The 27,514-nt window shown below is 39.0% G+C and overlaps 1 protein-coding gene across 1 annotated transcript in view; it reads left to right on the forward strand.

The window, feature by feature from the left end:
- COBL (cordon-bleu WH2 repeat protein) overlaps positions 1-27,514 on the forward strand; it is a 111,290-nt gene that overhangs the window by 35,159 nt on the left and 48,617 nt on the right. Inside the window, exon 7 of the mRNA XM_010574085.1 lies at positions 7,507-7,701. Coding sequence (XP_010572387.1) covers positions 7,507-7,701 — 195 coding nt within the window. The remainder of the gene's footprint in view (positions 1-7,506; positions 7,702-27,514) is intronic.

Here is a 27,514-nt window from a genome sequence, read left to right on the forward strand (position 1 = left end):
AGCAGTTAGGCTTAGTTTTACTGCATCTGGTGCTTTATATTTGCAAGAATTTAAATACATGTTCATGTTTAGCTGGAATGCATGTATTCCCAATCCACGTTTTCTAACCTACTAATGATTTGAATAAAAAGTTTATATTCCCAAACATCAAACTCCTTGACTGTTCATAAAAGAAGTAATCAACTTACTTGTGAAATTTGCCATGTTCATTTAGTATCCATCTGATTTTAAATTGGAAAATTAGTTTTGAATATTGCTTCACACACAAGAAGTATAACAAAAACCAAAGATGATTCTTGGCAGCTCTCTCTGGTTGGGCTCCCTCTTTGTCCTCAGCGTAGTGCACAGGGCTTGAGTTATTACCCACACTTGTCCCCTGCTTAGAAATGCACAAACAGTGAATCTAAGACCGGCGGTCTGTTCTGGAAAGCTTTTCTCCTGGAGGCTTCCACTGTTCTAGTTCCCTCTAGTTGTTCTTCAGCTTTTCTACTGGAAAAGGGGTTGGACATCACAGGAGGTGCAAAGCGACCATAAATCAGTTGAAGCTGGACACCAGGGTTGTGCTCCTAGCTGTAAAGGTGCTTTACTTCACATGACCTTACCCAAGCGAGGACAAGAAGTAATCAGATAAACTTCTAGGAAGGGAAATTATAGTTAAGGTACAAGGGAAAAAATGTTAATGCTAAGGATAGTTAAGCAATAGAACAGCATAATTGCGGATGATGTGGACCTGTGTCATAGGAAGGTTTCGTAACCTCTGCAGTGACAGATTGGGTCACGCTACTCCAGTGCTGGGAGACGCAAGTGGTTGACTTTGTAAAGGGAGGTGACCTACCTGGCACTGCTAGGAGTTCTGATCAACAAACTTTGTACTAAAACGAGAGGAATGTGGTCGGCCGCTGTGAGGGAGGACTGGCAGGGGCACAGGAGAGGGGACATTCTCGGGCATTCCTAATTCTGGCTGTGTAAGTTCTGGTGTCCACCAAACAGGCCCTGACAGCAAGATCTGGAATTGCTAGCTAGATACTATAATAAACTTATACAAGCATAAGACAGCACTGTACAGACTTCAAAGCATAACTCAAAACTTTTACAGTAAAACCTTGAAAGCCTCCTCACAGGACATAGAAAATTAACATGGTGCTGCCTGTATGAGTTACTGTTGTGGCAATGAAATAGTTCCTTCTCTTTTAATATTGTGATGGGTGACCAGATCATTTCCTACCAGTAGCAAAATGCAATGAGATGATAAAGCAACATAAATTAAATTGCATAAAAATGCATTTATTTTTTTTTAGGTCAAAGCAGGAAAAGGGTAACTTTTTTCCTTTCTGACTGCAGACTGTATGCAAGTACCAGAATCACAAGTGCTTCAGGGAGTACAAAAACCAAACTGTATTCAGTGTGGCCGGTTAGAAAGGAAAATCTGAGTAGTCACAATGTTGTTGTTTTTTTAAACTGTCTCCAAGCAATCTCATGACTGAAGTAATATGCTTTGGTTTTGAAGCAGGAGCTTGGATTAATTCAGTTTCAGTGTTGTCAGATTTAGTGCTAGTATAAAGAATTTCACTATCATGTCAAGGAAAGCAGCCTCTGACTTCAGTTTGTGCAGTAGGTCTGAAATAACCTGTCTGGCATTTTAAATGGCCAGTTGTAATCAGTTGTGGTGTCATTCAGCAAATCAATAAAAGTTTGCATTAATGGAGTTTAAATGTCTAATAAGCATAAATATTCTTCTTGTCGCTAAGTAGATGGATTTGTCTGCCTGCTCTAAATCTTACCTTTTGTATTTACCCATGGTATGCTTGCAAAAAAAAAAAAAATTATTTTCTTTCTAATACATTTATTCTTATTTTTTGTCTCTATTTTGGAAAAAAATGAAAATCTTTATTTTTTGCTGATACATCTGGTACTTTGAGTGCTTAAAAACAGCTCAATTGATTACTTTTGATTTAAAAACTTCTCAGAAGGAAATTGCATAACAAGACTGGGAGCTAAAATATGTGAGTTTTGGCAAAGAGCTGCGGAAGAAAGGCCTGGCTGTAGCAACCTCACAAGAAAAGAACTTGACATTTTGAAAAATTTTTATTGACCGGTGTGGACAGGGAACGGGAAGTCAAATCACTCTCACAGGCGAGCTGCAGTCTCTTCCTTGCTGACCTTTAAATGCCACTTAGTGTCATCAGGAAATCAAGGAAATGCTAATAACAGGGCTTTGGGTAAGAGAGTTACATATGAGGGATATCGTCTGAAAACAAACATAAGCTGACTTCCATTTTTATACACATCTATTTTGTAAAATTAAATTCTCACAGCAGTACAGTTATATTTTTAATAGATTAATCTTACATTATTAATATTAACGTGAAAATTTTCAGAAGTATCTGTAAGATGTCAGAGCTCCTGTTGATTCTTGAAAAGTGAGTAGTTTGCAAAAGACGTCTTATGATTGTATTCTAGGTTGACGACCTTGGAACACAGACTGGCCTCTGCTTTAGGCTCTTAATCTAGCTTGTGTTGAGTTCAGCAGGCGATGGACTTTGGTAGTCTTGTAGAAAGTTGACTTTTCAATGTCTTTGAAAATGGGACTGGTATGCCTAAGTCACCAGGTTACTCTGAGCGTTCATACTCCTGTTTTTTTAACAGCTCCTCTTTGCCCTCCCAAAAAGTCTTTGAAAGCTAGGTTTTAACTAGAAGAACTGGTAGGAAGAAATCCTAAAATGAAACTGCTTAACCCCCAAGAAAGCATCTTGTACGTTAGAAAAAAAGGAATTTCTTTAGATTTCAGAAGTTTGATGAGAGGGAAGAAACTAGCTGGCAAGTACATGAAACAATGGATCCGTGAAACCTGATGGCACCGTATGTAGGCACTGCAGCTGTTTCTTGCCTCCTTCCAACATGGAACTGAAATGGACTTTAGTCCATGGTTGTGGTTCAGTACATGTTCAAGACCCTTGCTCGACCAGAGTCTAACTTGACTGCTGACCTATGCTGGTGTGTCTGTGTTTTTGCTGGGTTTGCTTTGCATTAACTGAGGGGAAAAAAAAAGAAGAGGAAACTATTTCTTTTTTCTTGCTAGTTTGCATTACTTGTTGTTTGAACTGCTATCAAAGTGCTCTAAGTCTACCAAAGACTATGATTTTACAAGTTGGGAGACATTTTTAAAAGCTCTTTATATAATTCATTGCCATGAATTTTCTTTTTCTGACATTATTTTTCTTTTTTTTCCTTTTTTTTTTTTTGCAAAGCAGTTAAAGCGGATTGTAGGAATTGATTTTGATTCTGAGCAGAACATTGATGCTAACCTATTTGCAAATGAAACAGAGGGTAAGGGCTGACTTTTTAGCCAGCTACATTGGCTGCAGTACTTGAACTTGGCTTTCCTCTTACTTACACTGCTGTAATTTGAGTAATTCCACTGAAATCGATCCATTGATAACCAATTAAAACAACAAGACATGAGAGATGGTTTGAGTAAGTGGTATGTGTGTATCAGGTCCCTACAAGTTTGCTTAATTAATGCTCTGTGCTTTTAATAGTTGCCTTGCTAACCTGCCTGAAAACCAAACCTCCAAAATCCAGTGATTTGGAAAGAAGCTGCACTGCATCTAGCACAACATAAAACATAAAAGCTGGGTAAGGCGTTGTCTCTCTAGATTAGGTTTACAACAGAAGAAGAGCCATGCCAAAAACACTTGTGTCAGTGGTTTGTGTCCAACGTTTTTTTTCTTCTCTTAAAGCTACTGAACATGACTGCACACATGGGAGAGCTTGAAGGTCTGCCTCCAGTTAGACAAACATCTCCTTGCTGAATGATTGGGCTTTCAAAACTGCTTTGAGGTTGTCCTCATTCCATTCTCCTGGAAGCTGTAGCAAGTTTTTATTTTAGGGGAAGAGTCTTAACATGAGCATTCTTGAAATGCTCACTGACTAAATAATGGGCTTAATATAAAGGTTGGACTTGGAAAAGAAAATGTAGCTGCATTTCCAAGGTTTTTATTTTTAATTTCATTGAAGTCTTTTTATTGTAAACTATTTATAGTGTCATATAAGTATTAAATTTTTTCCCTGTATCTTCTGTTAGGATATGCAAGCTTTAAAAGAAAAAACAACCAGCTTTAAAATGTTCAGTTGTTCATCACTGTATTCATTCATAGTGATCTGTTGCCTGGAAGAGGATTCTCATAGCTCTTCAGCCACAAGACCTTGACATAGAATCCAATAGGATATTAATTTGAAACTGGATACATCCTATCTTCTTACTGATACTCTGTATATGTAATGCTAGGAGGGAAGTCTTAGGAGTTCTTTATTATTTGTGTACATCTTTAAATCTCTTAACAAAATTTCTCAACCTTTTTATCCAGCAAGGAGAATCAAAGAATTAAAACAGTCACAAAAGCATACCTGTAGAGTACACTGTAAAATTATTTTCTTCAGTGATTTTGTAGGTGTGTGAAAAGAGGAGACTATATTTCACCCTGGAACTCTGTAATTTCTTTAGGAGTAAACAAACTTTATTTGATAGAACCAGGTACAATATGCACTAAGAATGACTTAAAACTTGTAGGTTACAGATGAGATCATTATTGGTTCCACTGCCCAAGATATAGGGCCAAGAAAAGAGTATATTTCTTTATAAGATTAGACCTACTTTTTTAAACCCCACCTTCCACTTTTTCCACAAGCTTTTTCCTTCATTGCTAGAAAAGCGAAGAAGCTATTGATGCTATTCAGTTCAGAGAAATTGGTGATGAAAAAGATGTAGCAAATACTGCTTTAATCCTTCAGTAAAACCCTGTTTGTGTTAAATATGCTACTCCAAGATGACGTCTGCTGCGCAGTGTGCAACATAAAAGATAACAAAAGCGTCCAGCTCATATTTTTAAGTGTTGGTTATCACATAGTTATCACGTGTAGTAAATGCAGGACAAGACAAATCAGTTTGCTGTCTGTATTTAGCATTTTCAGTTGCTTTCACAGGAACCTATAGAACATTGAGCTTTACCAGGCAGTCAGGAACCTGTATTACACACATCTTTTTGCATTGCTGTATTTTTTAGCTCTTTATGCTTCATCAGTGCTTCTCAACGGTCCTAAAATCAAATTCATTGTCTTTTTGAGCTTGCTGCCCCATATTGTTAATTTTTACCTAAGACTGCACTTGGCACTTGTGGAGAGGAATTACCATGCCATGTCACAAGTCAGATTCACTGCAAGTTACACCCTTATGACAATCCAGACGTCCACCACAATGATGAGGCAGCCATACAATTGAGGCAAAGCATCTTCCACCAGTTTCCAGATTGGAGAACTTAGGTTCAAAGAACTACCTCTTTTATTTGGAAAGTGATGGGATTTGTGGTGGCCTTTAGTTTCCTGGCAGTATGTGTTCTGTGGTTTTGGACAAAATTCCACCTAAGAGCTTTATGTCCTTGATGGGTGAGCTTTGCAAGTGCAGTAGCATGTTCTGTTCTGATAAGAACAGCATTATCAACCATGGTCATCAGCCTCTACTTCCAGAACTGGTATCACTGGTGATACCAACGAGTGCACCCTCAGCAAGTTGGTCGACAGCAAGTTGGCCAAGCTGTGTGGTGCGGTTGACACGCTGGAGGGAAGGGATGCCATCCTGAGGGACCTTGGCAGGCTGGAGAGGTGGGTTCCTGCGTTCCTCATGAAGTTCAACAAAGCCGAGTGCAAGGTTCTGCACATGGGTTGGGGCACTCCCAAGCACAAATACAGGCTGGGCAGAGAATGGATTGAGAGCAGCCCTGTGGAGAAGGACTTGGGGTTGTTGGTTGACAAGAAGCTCAGCATGACCTGGCAATGTGCACTCACAGCCTAGAAAGCCAACCGTATCCTGGGTTGCATCCAAAGCAGCATGACCAGCAGGTCGAGGGAGGGGATTCTGCCCCTCTGCTCCACTCTGGTGAGACCCCACCTGGAGTACTGCATTCAGCTCTGGGGGCCCAAAATAAGGACATGGAACTGTTGAGGCAAGTCCAGAGGAGGGCCACGAAAATGGTCAGAGGGCTGGAGCACCTCTCCTATGAAGACAGGCTGAGAGAGTTGGGGTTGTTCAGCCTGGAGAAGAGAAGGCTCCGGGGAGACCTTACAGCAGCCTTCCAGTACCTAAAGGGGCCTACAGGAAAGCTGGAGAAGGACTTTTTACAAGGGCTTGCAGTGGTAGGACAAGGGGTAACATTTTTAAACTGAAAGAGGGTAGATTTAGATTGGATGTCAGGAAGAAGTTCTTCACTGTGAGGGTGGTGAGGCGCTGGAACAGGTTTCCCAGAGAGGTTGTGGATGCCCCATCCCTGGAAGTGTTCAAGGCCAGGTTGGATGGGGCTTTGAGCAACTGGGTCTACTGGAAGGTGTCCCTGCCGATGGCAGGGGAGTTTGGAACTAGATGATCTTTAAGGTCCCTTCCAACCCAAACCATTCTGTGATTTCACAGAAGCCATTTCTAAGAAGCGACCATCTCATAACTTATTTAAAAAGTAAGATCTTCAATTTAAAATGGAAGCTTCTTTTAATTAAAAATAGCAAAAAGTAACTCACAGGTTTTGTGGGAGAAGTTTTTGCAAGGTCTTTATTAGCAGATTAAAGAAAGTAATAATGTTGAATTTAAGTGTCAAAACTAAGTTAAAAATGGATATTTTCAAGCAGTCATGTTCCTAGTCTTTCCTATTTGTAGATTTACTGCTATATGACTGCATATATTTCTGTTTGTATATTAATATAAAAATGTATTAAGGCCTTGATCTGAACTCAGTGAAACTTTTTCTATTGATTTTATTAAGTTTTCAATGAGAACTAAAGTTATTTTTGATATTAAGGAATTATTGAAATAGTTTCTGCTTCTCCTTTCATCTGGGCCGGTTAAAATCCAGAGTGGTGCCTGTCAGTAGGACTTCTTTTGACTAGGTTAAATGGTTGTTTTCAGTAGCTTGTAAATGATTGTGCTTGATTGTGCATGTAAGTTGGAAATAGTTTGATGGTAGCAGAGTTTCTCTTACGTAAATGTGCAGAGAAGACTCAGGTAAACCAGGCAGATTGATAATAAAATAGACAAGCCTGAGACAGACAGCATATGGTTAATACAGTGTTCTCATTTAAGAGTAACTCTTGCTTTCAGAAACATGTGTTACTTGTAATTTAAATACAACTGCAGATGCATTTAGATAACTGTAATTATGTGTCTCGATGAAGCTTATAGTTTAAATAGCAAGCAGTAGTAGTGTTCCCATCAGCGCTACTGTTAAACTGCATTAGGTGCTCGTCGTGCCTCCTGACTTACTAATACTGCCTGGAAGCTTTGTTCCAGTTGACCTTTAGAAGTTTCCAAAAGTTACAGTTTGCAATTCAGCAACTTTGGCAGAGGAACGTACCTGATTATTCATATCATTGTTTAAGTGGTAACCAGATGTGTCTTGTTTTAATTCTTTCTTTCCCATTGTTTTTAAAAAGTGATGTTAATCCAAGATGTTAATCCATTTACAGGGTTTTTCCACAGCACCAAATTCCCCTTCGGTGAATTCTCGTTCCAGTAGCCTGGGTCCATCACTGTCCCTTGGTAACATCTCAGGAATGACAGCAAACCCAGAAGTGAAGAAACGCAGAGCACCTCCTCCCCCGGTTGTGATGCCTGCGTTGCAGAACGCGGAGACGAGTGGACAAGACAAGACAGCAGCACAGGTAACGGTGACACCACAGAGCGGGCTGCTTCGCCTCTTGTGCTGGCTACCATCAGTTCCTTCATGGGAGCTCGAGTCATTCACAGATATTTTGGTTAGCCATTAACTACAGCTCACCAAACCTCTTGATCTTACAAAATAAAATTATGAGAAGTCTTGGAGTTTTGTACATATTCACTGACCTTTCTTGAGACTGCCCCAGGCTTTCTCCCATGTCAGTCTTTCTAAATCAGAAAAGTTTTGTGAAGCACTATGCTAAGGGGAGGAGGGTGAAGAAAAAGGAAGGCAGAAGAGCTGGAAATTGTGCGGGGTAATTAGGTATCCTTATTGGCCACGGCAGGCCTGGAAAATGGGTGGCAGTTCTCATGACTGACAAAAACCTTCAGCGTGCTGTTTTGCCCAGACACTTGTCAGGCTGTCGCCTACATCCCCGTCTCCAGCACTGCCGTGGGACACCAGAAGATCTGCTCTGCTTTCCGAGTCCTGCCACGTGACCTTTTAAAGCAGGGCTCTGTTTTTGCTTTTAAAAAAGGTCACCGTTCCACAATACAGTTATCGAGAATTAAACAGAAATGGGAGGGAAAGCTTTCTGAGGACCTAACCCTTTGAAAAGAATAGAGTTAAGGGAAAAGGAAGTTGTTCTTGTTTTTATAGTGACATTCAGGTACGTATGTTACTAAACATGCGCAAGCATGTTAAGACTTCAGGTTCCGCCATCAACAAAAAGTGTTATGTTCTAAATGTAAACTGTAAAAGTCAGTGTGTAAAGCTATATACATGGATGCCAAATACGAATGCAAGGAACCAATACGTTCAAGGTTGTGCAATGTGGACCGACTCTGTCTGCTTAGGGCTTGTCACCTCTACAGCAGACTGATCTTTGGAAAGCGAACTGTGTTAGTGCAAAATGGAGTCAGGAAGGAATCTCTGAGTTCAGTATAATGGAGGAGGAGTCGTCCAGTGCTCAGTCTCACTCCCTGTCCCTCTTTTATTTATCTGCATTAAGACATACGTTAAGTGCCTTCTCCAGTGAAGCATTGTGTAAGCAAAGTTGATGCACACTCTTGGTAAAGGATTGTGGAACCTTATTTTCCCATTCTTAGGATGTCTAAAAGTGTGATTGCTGGAACATAGCGGTGTTTCATTTTTCAAAATTGGAATATGTGCCTTTGAAATAGCACTCATTTATTATAGACACAGCTGAAGAGAAACAATGTTTTCTTGCAAAATTTGGTGCACTTTCTTTTTTAAAATTTCCTTTTGAAATTCCTATTGTAAATATTTTGATGCAGCTTCTTGTGTCCCCCAGAGTTAAACATTTAATGTGTTCAAGATAAATAGATCTTTTTGTACAAAAATACCACGGCATTATAACTCTTAAGTTTATAAAAGTATGGTAATCATGGACCATATTATTCTTCCATTCTCTTATGCTTGTCTCCTTGCAGTGTGGCATGGAGATTTTAAATTCTGTTGCACAAAACCACTGAAAAACTAAACTCTCTTTAACTATGTTAACATTTCTGTTTTCAATGTTGTTGCAAATAGATTAAAGTACTGACTTTCTGAAGCCATTGGGAGAAAAGTATTTCTTTATTGCAAGAAGCATACAGTACAGTGTCAACTTCAAATTTTCTTAGTCTAAAGGAAAAGCTATTTTGAAGAAAGGAAACAGATGAAGGTTGCGTCAGAGGATTTTCCATGATGAAGTTAATTTTGGGCAATAGAAATGTCTTGTGTAGCTAACAAAGCCAATGAAGAGCACAGTAGATTATGAGCACAGTTGCTAGAGTCTGTTTGACTGTGTTTGTTGGTAAAGGACATCTTTCTGAAAATGGTGGCATAGGTCAAAATATTAAACAGTTATGGTGTGTTTCTGAAGCTCCCAGGCTGAAAGTTGCTCACAGGCTGCCCTGTAGTTTGAACAAGAATGTGTGGATTACAGTTGAAATGGAGCACAAGTTCCGTGAAGCAATCAAAAACCAAGGGAAGAGATTAATTATTCAGTATTATGTGGCAAGGTAGCAACAGAGATTTTGTTTATAAGAAAACCCAAACAGTTCTATTTTATCTACGTGCAGACTATCCAGTTTGCTGTGAAAATAGAGTAAAAAATCTCAGGGTGTAAGTTTATTTCTTTAGTTTATGGGAAAGAATTAGCACTGATCTTTTTTTTCAGGGAAGGACGTCAATTCCGTATTAAAGGACTTCCTTCCATAAAAAGATAAGATGTTTGTTTAGAAAACTTTATTTATGTGCAACTGTTACTAACAGGAAGATCCTGCAAAAGGGGAACATGTTTATTTCCAGTGAAGCTAGCACATTAATAGAAAATGAAAAAAGTGGTATTCTGAACTCTCAGAAGGTTTTTTTTTCTTTTTTAGCTGTCTGGTTCCATAAAGTTGTGTAGAAAGGCGAATACTGTAGCTGTTATGAATACCTGTAATTTGACTTTCGAATGCAATAAGCCTGTTATTTTTAACCCATTGTTAAACTCCAGAGCATTCAATTCTCTTTACAGCACAGATGATCCTTTAGGAATATATATCTCATCTCCCTGCTTGGTGGTTGCAATCAGAAATTTCCATGTGTATGAAGGGTGTTTTAATTTATGCTTTAGATTTAGATTTTCTCCACTCGCTCTTCTGGATAGGTAGATTACTGCAATATAATTTTACTATATTGCAGCTTTTGTTTCTGTGGGGCTTACAGTAATTTACCTCCTTGAGGGTAAGGCCCCTGCAGTAACTTTAATTACTTTTTAGTGCAGCATCATTAGTTTTCCATGTCTATTTAAAGGTAGTGTTCCCTCTGTAACTGTTTTAAATCTCCTCTAGAAAATACCCATTTCTCTTCAGAGCACAATTGAGCAGTGCTTCAGAGTGTGCTGAGCATGCACTGAGTAGTTTGCAAAAGAATGCAGAGTCAAAGAAAGGAGTCTACAGATTTCTTCCCTGGAGACTTCCCCCCTGTTTTTTTAAACATCTTCCAAGTGATGCTATTTAGAATAATGAGAAGTCACCTGAAAAAAAATAGTCTTCAAAAGACCAGGGTATGGTAACATTTCCACGACGAAATCTAGAAGGTTAGATGCTTTAAGAAGTAAGGAGGTCCCCTCCTCTCTTAAGTTGCAACACGGAGCCCGCGCCATCCAGAGAGTAGAGCAGAACACTGTAGGGGGTGAGCAAAAACTGAAAATTGTAGTGAGGGGGGATGATAAAGAAGGCCTCAGGGACTTTCTGTAAGAGCCTTTTCTGTGAAATGGAGTGGTTTATTCAGAATAAAATCATGAGGCTTTTTGGAGGCAATGTCAGAATTAGAAGAGGGCTCTTCAGTGCCTTCATCTGTATAATAGCTCTGATGTTAACTCTAGAAGCCAGAAATGCAATTTGTAGACTGATAAAGGAGCCATGTGCTACTTCAGCTGCAGCGATTTTCAGAACAGAAGCACTTTCATATAATATGTAGGTGTAACAGGAGGCATCTGGGATTTGTTACTAGCCAGTCAAATTCCTGTATTAATAGAGGAATAGGGTGATGTAACAGATACAATATTCTCACATTTGTTTCATAGATTTTAATCTTAGTTGTCATATGGCAAGACAGTGGGTTTAAATAAAAACTGCATCATTGCTTTTAGTGCAGGTGAGGAACTGGCCTCACACTTTCAAAAGGTTCCATTATAAACCAACACAATTTTCAGGTTTATTTCCATGTTTATATAGTTTCCTGGAGGTTGCTGTGGACTAACGTATGCGACATACTGTGGGTTTTGCCCTGCTTCTTACGTTCCTCTTCTCCCTTTAGACCTCAAACTTGGGTTGTTGAGGACAGTTGGTGACTCCCCATTCTTGGTCAAGGCCATACCTTTAGAGCAGACTGCTTGCCCCCAGTGTTTTATCAAGGCTGATGTTTCCTTACCAAGAATACCTTATTCACTGAAGAGGCTTACTCGCATGAATAAAAAGGAATATTGCAGCCAAAGAGAGTCTCAGCCTTAATCAGATCATTGCTGGCAGGTTTCTTTCTCCCTACCTCCAGTTTATTTTTGACCAATTTTATGCCTAAATGAGAAGTTCAGCTTTAAGGGAATCATTTTAACATGAACAAATGTAAATGAGCCTTTCATATCTTTCCTGCAGAAAATAAGGTACTCACAGTAAAAATTTGCGAAATTTCTTGTTTATATAGGTTAAGATACTTCCTGTATTTGCTGTATGTCTTATTAAATGGAAGGAGATGACAAATGTGGAAGTGCAGCGGAAATGTTATTTTTTGCCATCTTAGTTGATGATTTCTAATACTGACCACCACACAGGGTTTTTCTTCTTTTTTTCCCCTTTTCAAGTGTTCCTGTACTCCTGTTGGAGATAGCAGCTTCCTGCGAGGTATGTTCCCCTGTTCCAGTGCATATTGCACTTGAAAGAGTTACGATTCTGCTGGCAGTCGTTGACTGGAGTGCCGTGGAGCTGGCAGGACACTGGGTTAGGCATCCTAGCCATTTAGTAGCATTTTCATGCCTTTGGTAGGGAAGCCTTTCTCACAGCAGAATTTGTGTCACAGTACTATTCACTGTCCTTTATACATAAACCAATGTAAACAGAATACACCAGTGATTGAAAGCTTAGGTCCCCTCTGGTTGATTGAGCATATTAAGAGTGTGTCAAAAGGAGGAAATACTCTAGTGAAATGTCCTGCTGAAAGCCATTGAATTTGTGCCCATCTGCAGGCAACCCTGAAATATGTTAAATGACATTGCAAATGAGCACAGCGGATAGTGAAAGCATGCCTGGAAATCATTCTGCCAGCAAGAACCACAGAATAATTTTCAAGTAGTAAAAATAAAGGACAGGCAGTGAAGGAAATGTATGAATAAAATTATATTGAAATAATAATTAACATCTTAAATTTTTTCAAAGCATTATGAAACCATAGACTCACCCAAATTTCCAGAATCAGTCCCTGAATTTGCACTTCTCAAATTTCCCATGCGTATGTGTATATGGTACAGGCATGGACTTGGAAGCCACTTGGAAATGTGACTCATTATCTTCCGTAGAAGTAAAATGTATTTTAAAACAGTGGCCAAGATTTTTAGAAATGGTTAGCTCAGCTGTCCATAATTAGGAAGCTGAGTTTGTAGCTTGATGTTTTCTGAACTTTTAAGATGTCAGAAGCTGCGTCTGGTTGCTCAGCAACTCATTATCTGGCCACTGTGATTTTAATATCATGTTATTTTTCACTATGCCACCTTCTGTTGCAAAAGGAGTTTAAATTGAGATTGTTAATATAAAAATCTGAGCAAACAAGCATTTCTTCCACTGATCTCCCCCCAGTGCAGCGGGGTTTTTTGCACAGGTATCTTGCATGTTTGCATGAAGTGATTACCACTCTTCCACCTTACTTCTTCACAATCTAATGCCACAGACTGGTGGTTAGCTGACTGCAAGGATAATCTTGATTGGTATGAAATCACACTATTAGTGCTGTTCTCCTCAGGTTTTCAAAATGACATATTTCCCTGTGGCTGCAAATTAAGCCCTAAAGCAATGAATCCAGATCCTGTAGAACAGTGTAGAGTAAGGTATGTTCCTAGTCTGTACAGCTGTGTCAGTAAGGATACCATCAGCAGAGCTTTCCATCTGTGTGCCCTGTCAGTTAAAGTTTCTTTAATCTGCTTTGTCCCTGGGGATTTCGGATAAATCTGGTATTTCAAATAATAATACTCCTGCAGTTGGCTTTCCTTCTGAGAAACAGCTGAGCGCTTAGAAAGAACCTGTGTTTGTGTGGACAACAGCCTTTCTTCCTCACAAATTTCCTTGGACTACCAGAAGCGTCATTTTATGGGAGAGGCATGATACCAACAGGCACTGCAGTTGTAGGGAAGTTGAGGGACAGAAGAATCACAACTGGATGAGAACATCCGCCATGGTTACCTACAGAACTGAGATTTATCTTAGGCAGGTGTCTAAAACCCGCTTGATTAACATCTGCTGTGATCACGTCTATAAGCACCGTACTCTTACCAGCTTACTGTCTTGTACCTCTTCCTTTGTGCATGTACTGTAATTTGTTATTGTGAAAATTCCACTCCGATCAGAGTCCTGTGTCCCAGGAGGAAAAGTTTCAAATTGTTTTAGATTTACCTAGTTGGTTGATCCTACTTTTGTAGAAATTATTGTAGTTGTACTTGAGGGAGGGGTTGTTTGTTTTTCATACTGCAGCAGAATAGCCTTATGCTGTAGGTATTTTCTTCCCTTTTACCTTATACTTTTTTCTGTACTTCTTTACGAGGTGAAAGGTAATGAACAGTTCATGGTGGAGATCATCTGACAGTTGTATTCTGTTTTAACAAGGAGCCCAGAATTCAGCAAAAGGGTGAATGGACTCAGATTAGTTATCTCTCTTGCATAGGTTACACCTAAGCCAGAAACGTCTACTAGAAGTCAACAAGATACGAGTGCATGTTTTTTTTATCATCTTTCAGAGAGGAAGGGAGGTTTCTTTTGACTCCGAGGTCTTCTGGGTGAGGTCTTCTCAACCTTTCTCTTATGACACATTTCCTTTCTCCCATAAGTACTCTGTGAATGTATTTTTATTTTGCTTTGTTTTTTTCTGTGGAGCATCCAGAAGTCTCCTTTGAGAATAACAGATACTTTTTTTCACATTCTGAGGAAGGATGCAATGAATCAGTTTCTGCTGTAGGAAAAAACTGTTTTTCAAAATGTGTCTTTTACTTTTACAAAATACTGCATCTTCTAGGTCACCTCTCAGGTTTTTATAAGTTTCCCTGAGGATATCAAAGCAGGGTTTGTTCCAGAGGAGGAGGGATAACACTTGACTTTTTTTTTTTTTTTTTTAAATGTTGATTAAAAGGAGTTTAATGACTGGGTTTGTAAAGCCTTTTAGTTTAGCCTGGTTTGATTTTCTTTTTGTGCATGAAGAAGGCCTGAAATGTGAATGGTGCATGTTATTTTTAAAACTTTCTTTGTCTTTGTTCGTTAACCGAGGATATCATGAGTGTTAGCTATGATCTTCTCCAGTTTTGGTGGCAGACTTGTTAGAATTCTCAGGCAATGTGTGATATCTCATGACAGCATTTTTCTGATGAGGGCAGGGATATTGCATCTTTATTAAAGATGCTCTTTCTCCAGAATACTGTTCAGGTGCCAAAGTTATGTAAGCTTAAAGAAAAGAATTTTTCATTTTTTTTTAAGAAGTCAACAGATAGTCAAGAATGTATGAGATGTCTTTATAATTAGAGTTTGGATATTAGGTGCTGGAGTGCACACCGTACTGCTGTAAGATGCCAGATTAAGAGGCTGGGGACTTCTTACACAATTAGGATGAGGCAGTATTTTCATAAGGTCAAAAAGTAGCTGAGTCTATGTCTGTGTGTTAATACAGATAGATATTAATAGATAAACCCATTAAAAATGGAGAGTGTATCTATTTCTCTGTATTTCACATCAAATTTGTGTAGCAGTCGCTTATTTTGCATGTACTAGGCTGTAAATACTGCATGGTAGTTATGAAAATTTCCATTAGGCTTTTAGTATCCATCTCTCTTTGGGCCTTTTATTCCAGTTGTTCTGTCTGAAATTTGATTTAGAAGCTTATTTATTTCATTTATGCATTTCTATAGATGTTGAGCGTTTATGGTATGAAGGGTTTTTTTCTCTTTGCTCATAAAGACATATAAAAATCATTTGTTTTGCCACACTGACATAAACACTGCCTTACTTTTTGGCCAGAGAATTGCCTACTATTCTCCTAAGATGGTAAAACAGTTCGACTGTGTTTTACATTTTTCACAGGTTAAGGTTGCCCACATAGGCAGATAATGAACATCAAACTTGTCCAGTAACGTAGGTAAGGTATGCACTTCAGTTCCTTTGTCTACGGAGTGCGCTCTAGTTCCTTTGTCTGAGCAGCAGCTGTGCACAGTATTCTCAAGATGGTGCACCGGAGACTGCAGTGCTATCTGAAATCAAAAAGACTGTATAAAATAACCGTATCTGTATTAAGTCTTTCTACTGTGTGGAGCAAAAAATAGAGAAAATATTACTGAATAGTATTGCCAAATGCTACCAATGCCACATTTTGGGTTTTCATAAAGAAATTCAGAGAAAAAAGGTGGAAGTAGAGTTGGTGTTGCAAAGTATAAGGGAAATCGAGAATCCTATAAGCCTCCTAATGTGCCTTATGTACTGGAAAAATTACTAGAAATATAATAGAGAATTTAACTAGTTGTAATCTCTGAAGATAATGAATAGGGTAAATGTAGCTTCAGTAAAACAGAAACCCTGCCTTACAACTACCTTCGAGTGCTCTTGACGCATTCAGCAAACAGATGGATGTGTGTGATCTGGTTGATACAGTCTGTCTAGGTTTCCACAAAGCTTCTACTGAGTTCCCTCACCAGGGATTTCTTAAGGAAACCAAGTCTCCATTCCATAAGGAGGAAGGTCATCTTACTCTTAAATAACTGACGGTAAAGAAAAGAGGAATCGCAGGTTAGGAGTAAATGATCCACTCATCTAGTGTTGGAATGTTGCAGCAGCTTTGGAGTATTGGAGGATCCATGTTCATCATATATTAAGAAGCGACCTGGGAAAAAACAGTGAAGTGACAAAGTTTATTGCTGGTACTTGAGTTATCCAGATAGTAAGGACAAGGCTGAGTATGAAAAACAACTGTTGAAAGACCTTATGAGATTGAGTGCTGGCAGCACTTGCAGGTGAAGGCAAGTAAAATTCTGTGTAGGTAAGTGTGAAGTGATATACATGAGAAAAGACCACTCTGAATTTTCCCTAATACCTTGTAAAATATCAGTCTCTCAGCTGGCAGTAACCAGTTAGGAAGACCTTAGGATCGTAAGACATATTTCTTTGAAAAAAGTCAGCTCAAAACTCAACAGCAATCAAAAAAGCAAATCGGATGCAGAGCATTTTAGCCGAGGAAAAGAGGGTAAAAAGAGAACTTTATTACACCACTGTATTGTGAGCTTTATTACGCCATCTTAAATACTACAACAGTGTTCCCCTTGTTTCAGCAGGGTATTACAGAATGGGAAGAGACTCATGGGAGGGCATCAAGGGTGATCGAAGGTGTGCAGTAGCTTAATACAGGGACAACTGTACAACTTAAGTAAACCACGATTCCTCATCTTGAAAAAGTGGCGTGAAGACTACGGATAGGGATTTGACCGTTCAGTCAGCCATTACAAGAGCATTTCAAGCTGGTAGGAAACAGGCAAACCAGGCAAAACCAAAGAGGGTGGTTCTTCATGCAAGCAGTAAATCTGTGGAACTCCTTGCCAAGGGTTAATGTGGGCACTAAAAGTTTACATGGGCTCAAGAGGAGACTGAACAAATGCTGGATGACAGATCTGTTGCAAACTTTTATATATAAACCACACCAGGAAGTCCCTGACATGAAGATGGTGGGTGGCTGCAAAAGTATTAGGGAGAAGGTAGTATTGAACATACCTTCCTTTTTCTTCTGCTGTCCTCTAGGTGACTGCCCCAGTCTGATACAGAAGCCTGAGCAGAACCCTTGGTCTAACCCAGTACAGCTATTTTTGGAGAATACTGAAGAGATTCATACCTAAATATTTGTCTCATATGATCTGATACCACTCAGGAAAGTCATTGGCAGCATTCTCAATGACTTCACTAGGTCTTCTTATCACTGGTAATTTGATAAACAGGCAACATGTCTCTCGTTAAAAACAGAAACAGCTGTCTTTGATTGCTATTCCCAATCATCGCTCTCTTTGTTTTGTGCTCATAAGTGCAAAACTTTGCACTTGCAGAATGAGGCCGTAAGTTTCGCCAGTAAATCACATAAGCAGTAAGAATTTTCCAGCATGAACCCTAAAGCAACTTGCCTGGTATACACGTCAAAACTTAGTGCTGTGACTGCAGTATCAAAGAGCCCTGCAGGACTCTGAGGGTCATATTTGCAGCCCCTCCGGGCTGAATCTCAAAATACTGAGATGCAGGTGTGCAGGTCAAATTACAGGTAGCCGCGAGCTGTATGGGTGATGTCCAGTGCACTCTATTGGACGTGGGCCTTTCACTGACAAAATAAGAAGCTGCGTGAAAGACTTGATCCCATTCCGTTTGAAATCAATGTCAGATCCAGGTGCGTGCCAGGTATTCTCCAGATTGCAAATCCTCTGAAGAAGGAACTGTTGGAATGCTTCTGTCTTGTGCAGTGATGGGGCTATTATTTGGTTTAGCAAATGATGGTATTTCTACCTTTCAGGAGATAGCAAGTCAAATTGATCTCGTATGGCGTGCTGCTTTCGTGGATCTGTCTGCTTTTGCTGGAAGGACTGGGCAGTATTTCTTTAAGAAGAGTGTATGAGGGTGGAACTTTTCTTAATGACTTCCAGTTAATTGCCTTGTGTTGAAAAAGCCATGTACAAATGGTTGCCCTTCACAGACATGAAATTCTGTGATGACATACATTAAGTTTTATAGAAACAATCATCTTTGTAACTGGTCATAAACCTGAAAAGTTTTTTCTATTTAATATTTCTACTGGAGCTGAACCTGGCTAGTGCTATCCTATTGCAAATTCCATTACCAAGATGTACTGGAACCAATTAGTAGAAACGAGAGTAGTAAAAGAGGTCTGTGGTCCTTAAAATGCCCTACACCGCGGTAAATGACTAAGAAATCAGAATACAGAACAATTAATTTCCGATTTGAAGGTGTTTTGATCATTTTTCCCAAAGAGCTTTAAACATGACTGACATTCAGTTAGCTGAATGGGAAGTATCCAGACTTGCTCTTTTCATCTCTGACAAAACAATGCTCAGATGGCAAACATGAAACCAACTGAGAGAACATCAGATAATGTGTGCTGTGCAGTCTGGATGCTTAATTTAGCTGAACAGGTATACTCCAGTTTGGATAAATGATGCAGGCCCAAATTAAGAGAAGAAGAGAGAAAAGTGCAATGGTGGCTGAAAGCTTATCTTGCTGTCATGCAAAGCATCAAATTTAGGAAGGCTCCAAAAAAGCTGCTAGTGAAAGGGAGTAATTTGTACTTCTTTTTATGAGAAGAACAGCTCTAAAAATTAATTCTGGTATATGCACACTTAGTCAAACATGTTAATTCTTTTAAAGTAGTTACCAAAGGCTACAGCTAGATGATACATGTACTGTAGTGACTACTTTCTCAATATCTTCAGATTATTGGTTAAGGGTATGTTACATTTTAATATTATATCACGGAATTTTCTTTGTACATCTACAGAAATTCCATAGTTTCAGTCCAAATTGCCACCCATCCTCTTTAGAGCTCCTAATGCTCAACTTTGTGTTGCTGCACATTTACTTACTAGCAGCATGTGTCCCATTTTAAAAACAAAATTTCAGAAAGCATTATAATAACTTGAGGCAACTTTTTTTTAGGCAACCACTTATTTTCCAGGAGTATTTGTGTTGCTCTTTTTTTTTTTGTAATTTGTTATTAATATACTTATTTTCCAACTCTTCTGTCCCATAATTTTAAATAGAGTAAGGTGTCCCTGTGATGAATTAATTAAAAGGATTCTTAACTTTCTCAGTCACAAAGTGATTAAGTGCAGTTGATTATATTTTTTTCTGAAGTTTGGCCAGTACAAACTAGGATGTTCATGCAGAATTTCAGAATTTCAGTTTTGATGTTAGCCAGAAGGTGCAGCCTCTCAGAATTGCAAGGGGAAGTAAGACTGCTTTTGCACTGACCCTTTGAGAATCTGGCTTTACTCAGATAAAGTTCATGGTCAATTAATAGGTTTTGCAACAGAAGAACTTAAAATTTTAAAGTCTGCTTTAAAATTATGTCTTTTTCTGAAAGGAGAATACTATTTCTTTAGCTTGGGGAAAAAAGCTGCTGCTTCATAAGAGGAGTCCACTGTGTGGCCTTATTGCATTTTTAGAAATAGTAGCAATGTGAGTTCAGTAGTGATTAAAATTGCTTACCTGCTTTAACTGAAGGCTGGACTGTGTGAAGTGCTAAATGCTTCACACTTTGACTTGGATAGGCTGTTCCTGTAGAGGGGTGGGAGAATGTAATCTGCAAAATTTTGTACGATTCCTCCATGGTCTGCTTTCTTGTTCTCTGTGAAGTAGTTCAGTCCTGCACTCCTACCTGTGTAGATACAACCTCTGAATTGACATGAAAGTCAGAATGACCTGGTGATCGTTAATATGTACAAGAACCCAAGCAATATGAGCTTGCAGTGTCTTTATTTTACCATTTAATTTACATCACACAATAATCATGCAAGAATACAAGATTCGTTTGACAGGAGGGCTTCTGATTTAAGATAGCAGTTAGTAAAATAGATCCTTTTATTTTTTTGCAAGAAAATGTACATCTTGAGAGTTGAGTCCTCGAATTACGTGCAAGAAAAATTCTTGGAATAGTCTTTTCGCGAACATCAATAGTGTTCTTGATCTTTTGCAATAATCCAGTTGCTTCTGGCTGTGAGTTCATGGATCACCTGCCAACTGTTTTTGAACAGACTATACTACCTGCCTTGGGAATAATACCACAACTTACCATCTGGTGAGATCATGATAGTATCACTTGACCTCCACATGTGGTCTCTGTCAAGCACTTCATTGAAAACTGGCAAGACATCAGGGCCCGAACATACTGTTCTATGCAGCCCTGAATTTTGGCAGGGTTGCAACATTTAGTAAGTAAACTTCATCTGGCTTGCAAGTCACAGACAAATAGGACAGGCTGATGTCATCGTAAGCTTTAACTCTCATTAAAGAGAAAGTATGTGTCAAGTAATTATTAGACTTTGTTGGGCAAGGTATTTAGGGGAAGTTAATAGACAGATAATTTTAAGCAGCGAGGCTTCTGAGGAACTGGCGTTCGGTACGCAATGAAAAATGACCCTAACACCGTGCTTAATTTAGAACCTGGGTTTATGTCGCTTCTTAGATTTTGCTTGTAACTCCACCTTTCTTAGATCCTAAATTAAAAAGGTAAAAAAATTATAGAATAGAAAAATCAGCTAAGTAAATGCGTGCTTTGTAAATTTGGTTTAATTTAATGGCTTAATAGCATTCCATTCTGGTCATTGTTTAGCCAAATGAGCAAGGAAAAACATCACAACTCTAATCCAGTAAAAGCTGTTCTCTGCTACTTCATGCTATTTTTTTTGAGTTTCATAGTCATATCCCGAAAGTAATAGAAGTGGGGAGAGGGGAATGCAAATCCAGTTCCTCTGACTGCACACCGCTTCAGTTTTCACCTCTTTAGAGGATGGATGGTGCAGGTCACTGGGAGAAATAGCACCTCGTTTGTTCGCAGTGTGCTCATCTTAATCAGAACGCTGAAGCTCAACAGGCAACCCCTGAGTCCTGCTCAGCTCTGTGTCCCCTGACGCTTCCAGGCGTGGATAGCAAGCGGAGTGCCATCGTGGGTTTCTGTAACAAATCTTCAGAGCACAGTCTGTTTGTAATCTTGGATGATAAAAATCTCATAGTTGTGGGGACTAGCTTGATGTAGGGCCGTGTTACGCCACAGCCCCTAGTAACACATCTAATTGGCGCTGTGGGAACGCTTTGCTATTCCGCCCTCTTCTTGGTTTCCGAAGATTGCGGAAGTCGGGGCTTCTGGCTGCCCTTCCGAAGTGCTGGAAGGAACTAGACTTGGGTGGAAGTTTGCAGGGGACAGTGCGAAAGGATGGAATAGACTAGATGATCTTTAAAGGTCCCTTCTAACCCAAACCATTCCATGGGTCTATGAAATTGGAACGGAATTGGAAAGTATCACTTGACTTACCACCCAAACCAGGTTTCCCAGGCATTCTGTGTGCCTGCACATGGAGAGGGCTGGTATAAGGGAGTTGAACACTAGAAATAGGTCAGGTATGTTTTTCTCTAAATTGAGAAGACTTCTGAGGTGATCGCCTAGGACTTAGTGCTAAGCACTAGAAATTCAACTTGGCAAGAATATTCTAAGTGTAGAGGAAAACTTAAGCTCCAGGGAGGTATGTTGCTTAGTGGCAGTAGAAAGGGTACGGTTCTCCTTGTTCCTGGTCAAACGTTGGTGTGATTGCCTTCCACTTCCTAGCCCTAACAGATTTTAAGCTACAACCTATCCTTTTGGCAGAAAATTGGGCAAAGATGCAAAATAAATTTTGCAGATCTTCAGTTGGCTCATAACATCTCTCAGATTTTTAAGGACAGGCAAGCAGAGCAACCAATCAGCTAGCCTGGATGTGAGACTGAGGAAGAAAAGGTGAGGTATAAAATCCTTAGGCCAGTGCCTTTCCCAAAGGCAGCGATTCAAGGAGATGACATTGATTGCGTCAAACTCCTTGACAAAGTTGTCAGAAGAAATATGAGCTGCGGTCCTACTATGTATTTTAAGCTTTTACTAATGTTCATTTGTTCTATTAATTGTATTGTTCTAAGATAAGCACAAACATGAAACGAAATTTTGATGTGGTTTTTGCCTTTTTTGCTTAACTTATCTAGAGGAGAAATTAATCTTAGTAGCAAATCAGTTTGTGGTGGTTTTAAAATGTGATTTTTAAGTGTTTGAGGGGGTTTTGTTGTTTCCACCCCCATCCCCCACGCCCAAATGAAGACATAAATGAGGAGGATTACATTGTATTCAGAGAAACAGAGGAAGTTAAATTCTTTGCCAAAGCAAACATCCGCAGACTTGTGTAGTCTACATGTTTCAATGCATGTGAAAATATTTGGTGTTGTAGAGTGACTTCCTTGAGTGGAAATAATATTGCAGCTAGTAATGAGATTTTGCAAAAGAAGGAAATCACAGCTATCTTAGTAATTTAACATCTCAGATTTGTTTATGGATAGTTTCCTGTCTGACACGTTTAACCGAACAAGTTAAAGTGTTTAAAGAAGATTAGAATGACATTAATTTTTAACTGCCCTTGACCATGGCATTTCACAGAGGGTGTGTTCAATAAAAACAGATGGAAAAATGAGCTTGCCCCTTCACCTTGCAGTGGCTTTCTTGTGTCAACTGATTTAGCTTTCTGTCGCCAATCAGCTGAGTATTCAAGGACATCCTTGGCTTTTGTCTTCCTCATTTTATGAATAAAATAGCAAGAGCATAGCAATTTCTGTAAAATTCAGTAGTGCTAAGCTTTTTGTCTGTTATTAAGACTGAGATGTTTTTGCAGTCACAGCTTGATTTTTGATAATGAATACTAAATTTCATTACAAAACCCTGTTCAATACCAGAATCATATAAGGAGAAAAAATTAATTTGAAATTAAGCAGCATAAAAGTAGGCAAAATGATACAATTTTTGTGGCATCTGATTAAAATATTAATGGTAAGGTTATTTTCAGAAGAGCAATGCAGTTTGCACTCCAGTTATAAGCCAGACTTCCCACTTATCACAGCGCCTGAATGCTTCCAGCAGCAAAGCAGCTCGGAAGCTGAGGCCATGAGTATGGCTGGGGTGCAGCCACCACGTGGGCCAAACGCAGTCCAAGGAAGCATGGTGCAGAGCTTCAAAGTCAGGAGGAAACACCCAGATACTGAGCCGTGTTGTGTCAGGACACAAACGTGGTTGTCCTGCTTGTAGAGTTAGTCGGTGTTACGTTGTGGACTTGAACTCATGTTGGCAGTAGCTTGGGAATCTCCCATCTAAACTTCTTCCACGTGAGAGTGGCGTGTCCAGCGTAACACAAGCGATTGGGTCTAGTCGGTCCAAATGTCAGTCTTGCAATCACAGCATGCTTATTCGTATGGCTTATTTAAAAATCTCCCTTTAAGTTTGTTATCATTATTCATTTTATTGTCAGGTTTGTGAGATCCAACACTGAAAAATCAAGATGTACAGAACTAAAATGACGGATCTGGAGAAATTGCTTGCTAATTTCTGAAGTGTAGTTATTTCTGTGCATTTTATCAAAATGACAAGTTTTTCAAATAATTTCCTCTTTAAAACTGTTTCCATGTGCCATGTTTTTTAGTATCTCTGTGTATGTTGTTTTTGCAATATGTTGTTGCATTGCATGAGATCCTAGTAAGCATTTTAAATAACCCACACAAATGCATTCTGCAACATAAGGACATGGTTTTGGGAAACATCAGACTGCTGTCTTTGAATGCTGTTTGTAACATGCTTGTGGATTAAACATTCAGTTTTTAATCAAATGAAATGGGGTACTACCCAATAAGGAAACAAGGTAGAGAAGTTCGGTGCTGAATAGGCAATTTAATACAACATAACTTACAGTGGTCAGCTTCATGAATTGCTCATACGCCCAGTTTCTTTGAGAGCTCCTTGAATTTTCCTTTGTCAGTGTATGCCAGTGAAAAGCCTAATAATGTATGACCTGTCCAGGGAATATTAGACATGTGAGTAAATGTTGTTTAAGACACATTAATGTTCAGTTGGGACTTCTTGTGGTTTCTAGTGCTAGGCCTGTTGAAGCATCTGTTGCCCTGTGAAAATGCAGAATCAGCTGGATAGAATAGCTTTTATATCGTCAAGTTTCATGGACAGATTTATGTCTCCGTTCTGCAGCTGAAAGATTTATCTCTCTGATTTTCCTAGAACGGCTCCTCTTGGATCAAAATATTTTCTTCTCAACTGCTTTAAATTATGTACAAAATCAGAGCAAAATATTTTTAAAAACTTTCAAACCATAAATCTTTCTTACATACCAATCTACCACTTGTCTTTCTTACAATGCTATAAAGGATCAGTGCAGTTATGGTTATATCAGGAGTTTAAAACTGGTTAATAAAACATGTGTCTTTTCTTTTTACTTCTAGAGATTCTTAGAAAATGGCTCTTAATTATTTCAAGATTTCTTAAAATTCTTTGTGAAGGGAAGAGGGTTGGGATGGTCCCACACATAGTTTGGGGTGATACTGTTGTTTGTTCAGTTACAAGTTAGCTCTGCATTTTTCTGTGGTTCATATTTAAACACTCTCGTAATTTGATAGGCATTCTGACCCCACACGATATCATCACCAGCAGGTGTATCAGAATCTGGCTTGCTTAAATCAGAGTGTGTGTCTGCTCAGTGTTGGATGATGGAAACCAGTTTGTAGTCAGGGCATGCCAGTGATTGAATCCATGTGTTCTTTTTCCAATCCTTTTTATTTACTTCTAAAAATAATTTCTACAAACAATCACTCACTGTTTGCCCGAACAAGACATTTTGTATACAAATTAGACAGTTGTTCTATAAAACAATGAAAGATCCTGACGTGTAATGTTGCATAAAAAGGAGAAAGAAGCAAGAGAGTATATGAGCTTTCCTCACACAGTTTATATCATATGCTATACAATTTTTATTTGTATATGCTAAACCACCATGGGACATCCCTTAAAAACAATCCTTATTCCAGACATAATCCTATTGCTGATAGAATATGTGTATCAGCTGTAGCTATGGCGTTTGAGCAGGAAGAAAATTGCTCTAAGGACGATTTTGTTAAATTGCAAACCTGGAAAATTGTTAGGTTTTCAAGTTTCCCTTTTTCCTTTCCTATGGCAAAATGATAGCAGTGAGAGTAAAAGCAAAAATCTGTTGCTGTAAGACAAATGTTTCTTGTAATGTTTATGAAATTATTGGGAAGAGTGGTTTGGATTTTGAAACACAAACTATGCACTTTTTTTTAACATCTCAATCACATATTCGCTAGATCCACTGAGGGGTTTTCTGTTAAGGCACAGTTAGAACTGTTTAGACCTGTCTGTCAGTCGTCCAGGCTTTCTCCAGTAAGCATAGATGCCAACTACAACACAGATGCCTGCAGTTGTTCAGGGAAAACCTGTTCCAGGTAACTCGAGAAGGTGCTGTTCGCTTTTAGTGTGCAAGTCCAAGGCAATTTTTAAGTTGCTCTTCCTTACTTGTGTTCTTAGTTGTGCTTCTGAGTGGAGATCACCCAGCTTTTTTCCAAGTTCTTTCTCAGTCCTGCAGAAAGTACGTGTCTCTCGTATGTCCACTCGTGTACTTTCCTCGTCTGCCCACTCACGTACTTTCCAAGGTTGTGTTAAGCCCAGTCCCTTTTTCTCTACCACCTGTGGCAAGAGTACGTGGGCTATCCTTAAGGGGACAGACTTGCGTCTGTGCGGATCTCCGAGTATGTTATTGTAGAGTCTTTAATCTCTTTGGAGACATCAGAGTGAGATTTCCTTCTTGGTCAAAGTAGTGATTCAGATGACTGAGATATGTAGTCAGTGTCATCGAGTGGGCTGTGAATGTTGGTAGATACTGGAGGGACAGAGGAGCACAAATTAACGATAGAGTTTCTGGCTCACGGGAGGAGGCTCAGTTTCAGTAGCAGCAAACCTGCAGTAACTTTAGGCCTAGTTTGGTCTGTGAATAAAAGGAAGGTGGCATTTGCCAGATGACTCAGCAAGTACTTACACAGATAAACTTTTATGTTAGAAAGATTAATAGGAAAGGGTTGATAAATACAAAACCAGTGTCTGACCTGTAAGTAGAGGACAGGCAAGGGAAAGCAGCGGAGCTCACATTGGAAATTTATCTGAGAACCTCCTTGTCTTTGAATGCTTGATGAATTTTTGGTGGTGGTGGCTTTTGTTTCCTTGGGCCTCCATTAATATTTTTCATGAATTCGTATTCAGTGCAACCTAACCCAAAGAAAATACTGGACTTTTACACATGAGGAAACTCAAACTCAGTTTACACATCCACTCTTGCAGTATCCACAGACACTTTGCAAGTAGGGTGTCTGTCAAATGCTACTGATTGAAAATTTCAAGCATTAGCCTTGTAGGATTCTTTTCCACACAATTTTGACACATAACCTCCCCATGATGTTGTTGTTAGGCTCTAAATATATTCTAAAATCTTATCTAAAGCCCTCACATTTTAATAAAGATGTTGAGCTTTCACAGACAGAAAACACATTCAGCACATTCCTCAGATATTTCATCTGCAATATTGGAAGTATTTTTCAAAACAGCATGTGAGCCATGACATGAATTTAATGGAAAATTGTTTTTTGCATCATATGTGTTCTCATCAATAAGGGAACAGAAGTGACACTATTTGTCAGGCTTATGTCCTTTTCGCCCACTTTATTGATTTCTAGCTCAGTTAATGGTATTAATTACAGTCAGGGAACACTTGTTAACATCTTTAAAAATAAGGTATTCATTGTGTAACAGAAGCTGACTTAATAATTTCTTCTAGTTAGAAATGCTACATAGGTGAAGCACAAGTGCTAAGACTAGGAAGTACTCCCTTACGCTCAGAGAGGGGCTCCTGTAACAAAGTTTGGATGGGAAATTACTTCAGATAATGTTGTTAAGGCTTCATTTCTTTATAAAAGAAGCAGCCAGCCATAACAAATTATTTTCAAGTTCTATTGTTTTGGTATATACAATTGCAAGAAAGAAACAGAATGTTCTTTGTGTTTTTTCCATTTATGTTTAGCCTCATAGGTTTACTGTTGGTGTTTAAGAACTACTTTTAACAATTTTTATGACCTGTTCTTGAACTAGACACTTGTTATATACATTGTAGCGTGGCTGACTTTAAACAAGGTTTTCATCTTCTTTATGGTGTTTGTGAAGTATACTGCACTGAGCTGACAGTATAATAAAAGCATTTTTGCTGTGTATTTGACCACACTTACATTATTGCAGTTGTGCACTATTTTCTAGCCTTTTCTTTAGCTGTAGCAGCATGTTCATCCATACATATATCTCAGAAGATTCGAGGTTCCTCAGAAGATTCAACTAAATAAGAATGTATAGAGCTGAAAAAGATAAGCTGGCTTCTGACAAGGATCCTTACTTCTTAGTAAAGCAGTAATGTG

The sequence above is a fragment of the Haliaeetus leucocephalus genome, unplaced genomic scaffold, assembly GCF_000737465.1.
Source record: "Haliaeetus leucocephalus isolate CR32 unplaced genomic scaffold, Haliaeetus_leucocephalus-4.0 Scaffold3, whole genome shotgun sequence".
NCBI lineage: Eukaryota > Metazoa > Chordata > Aves > Accipitriformes > Accipitridae > Haliaeetus > Haliaeetus leucocephalus.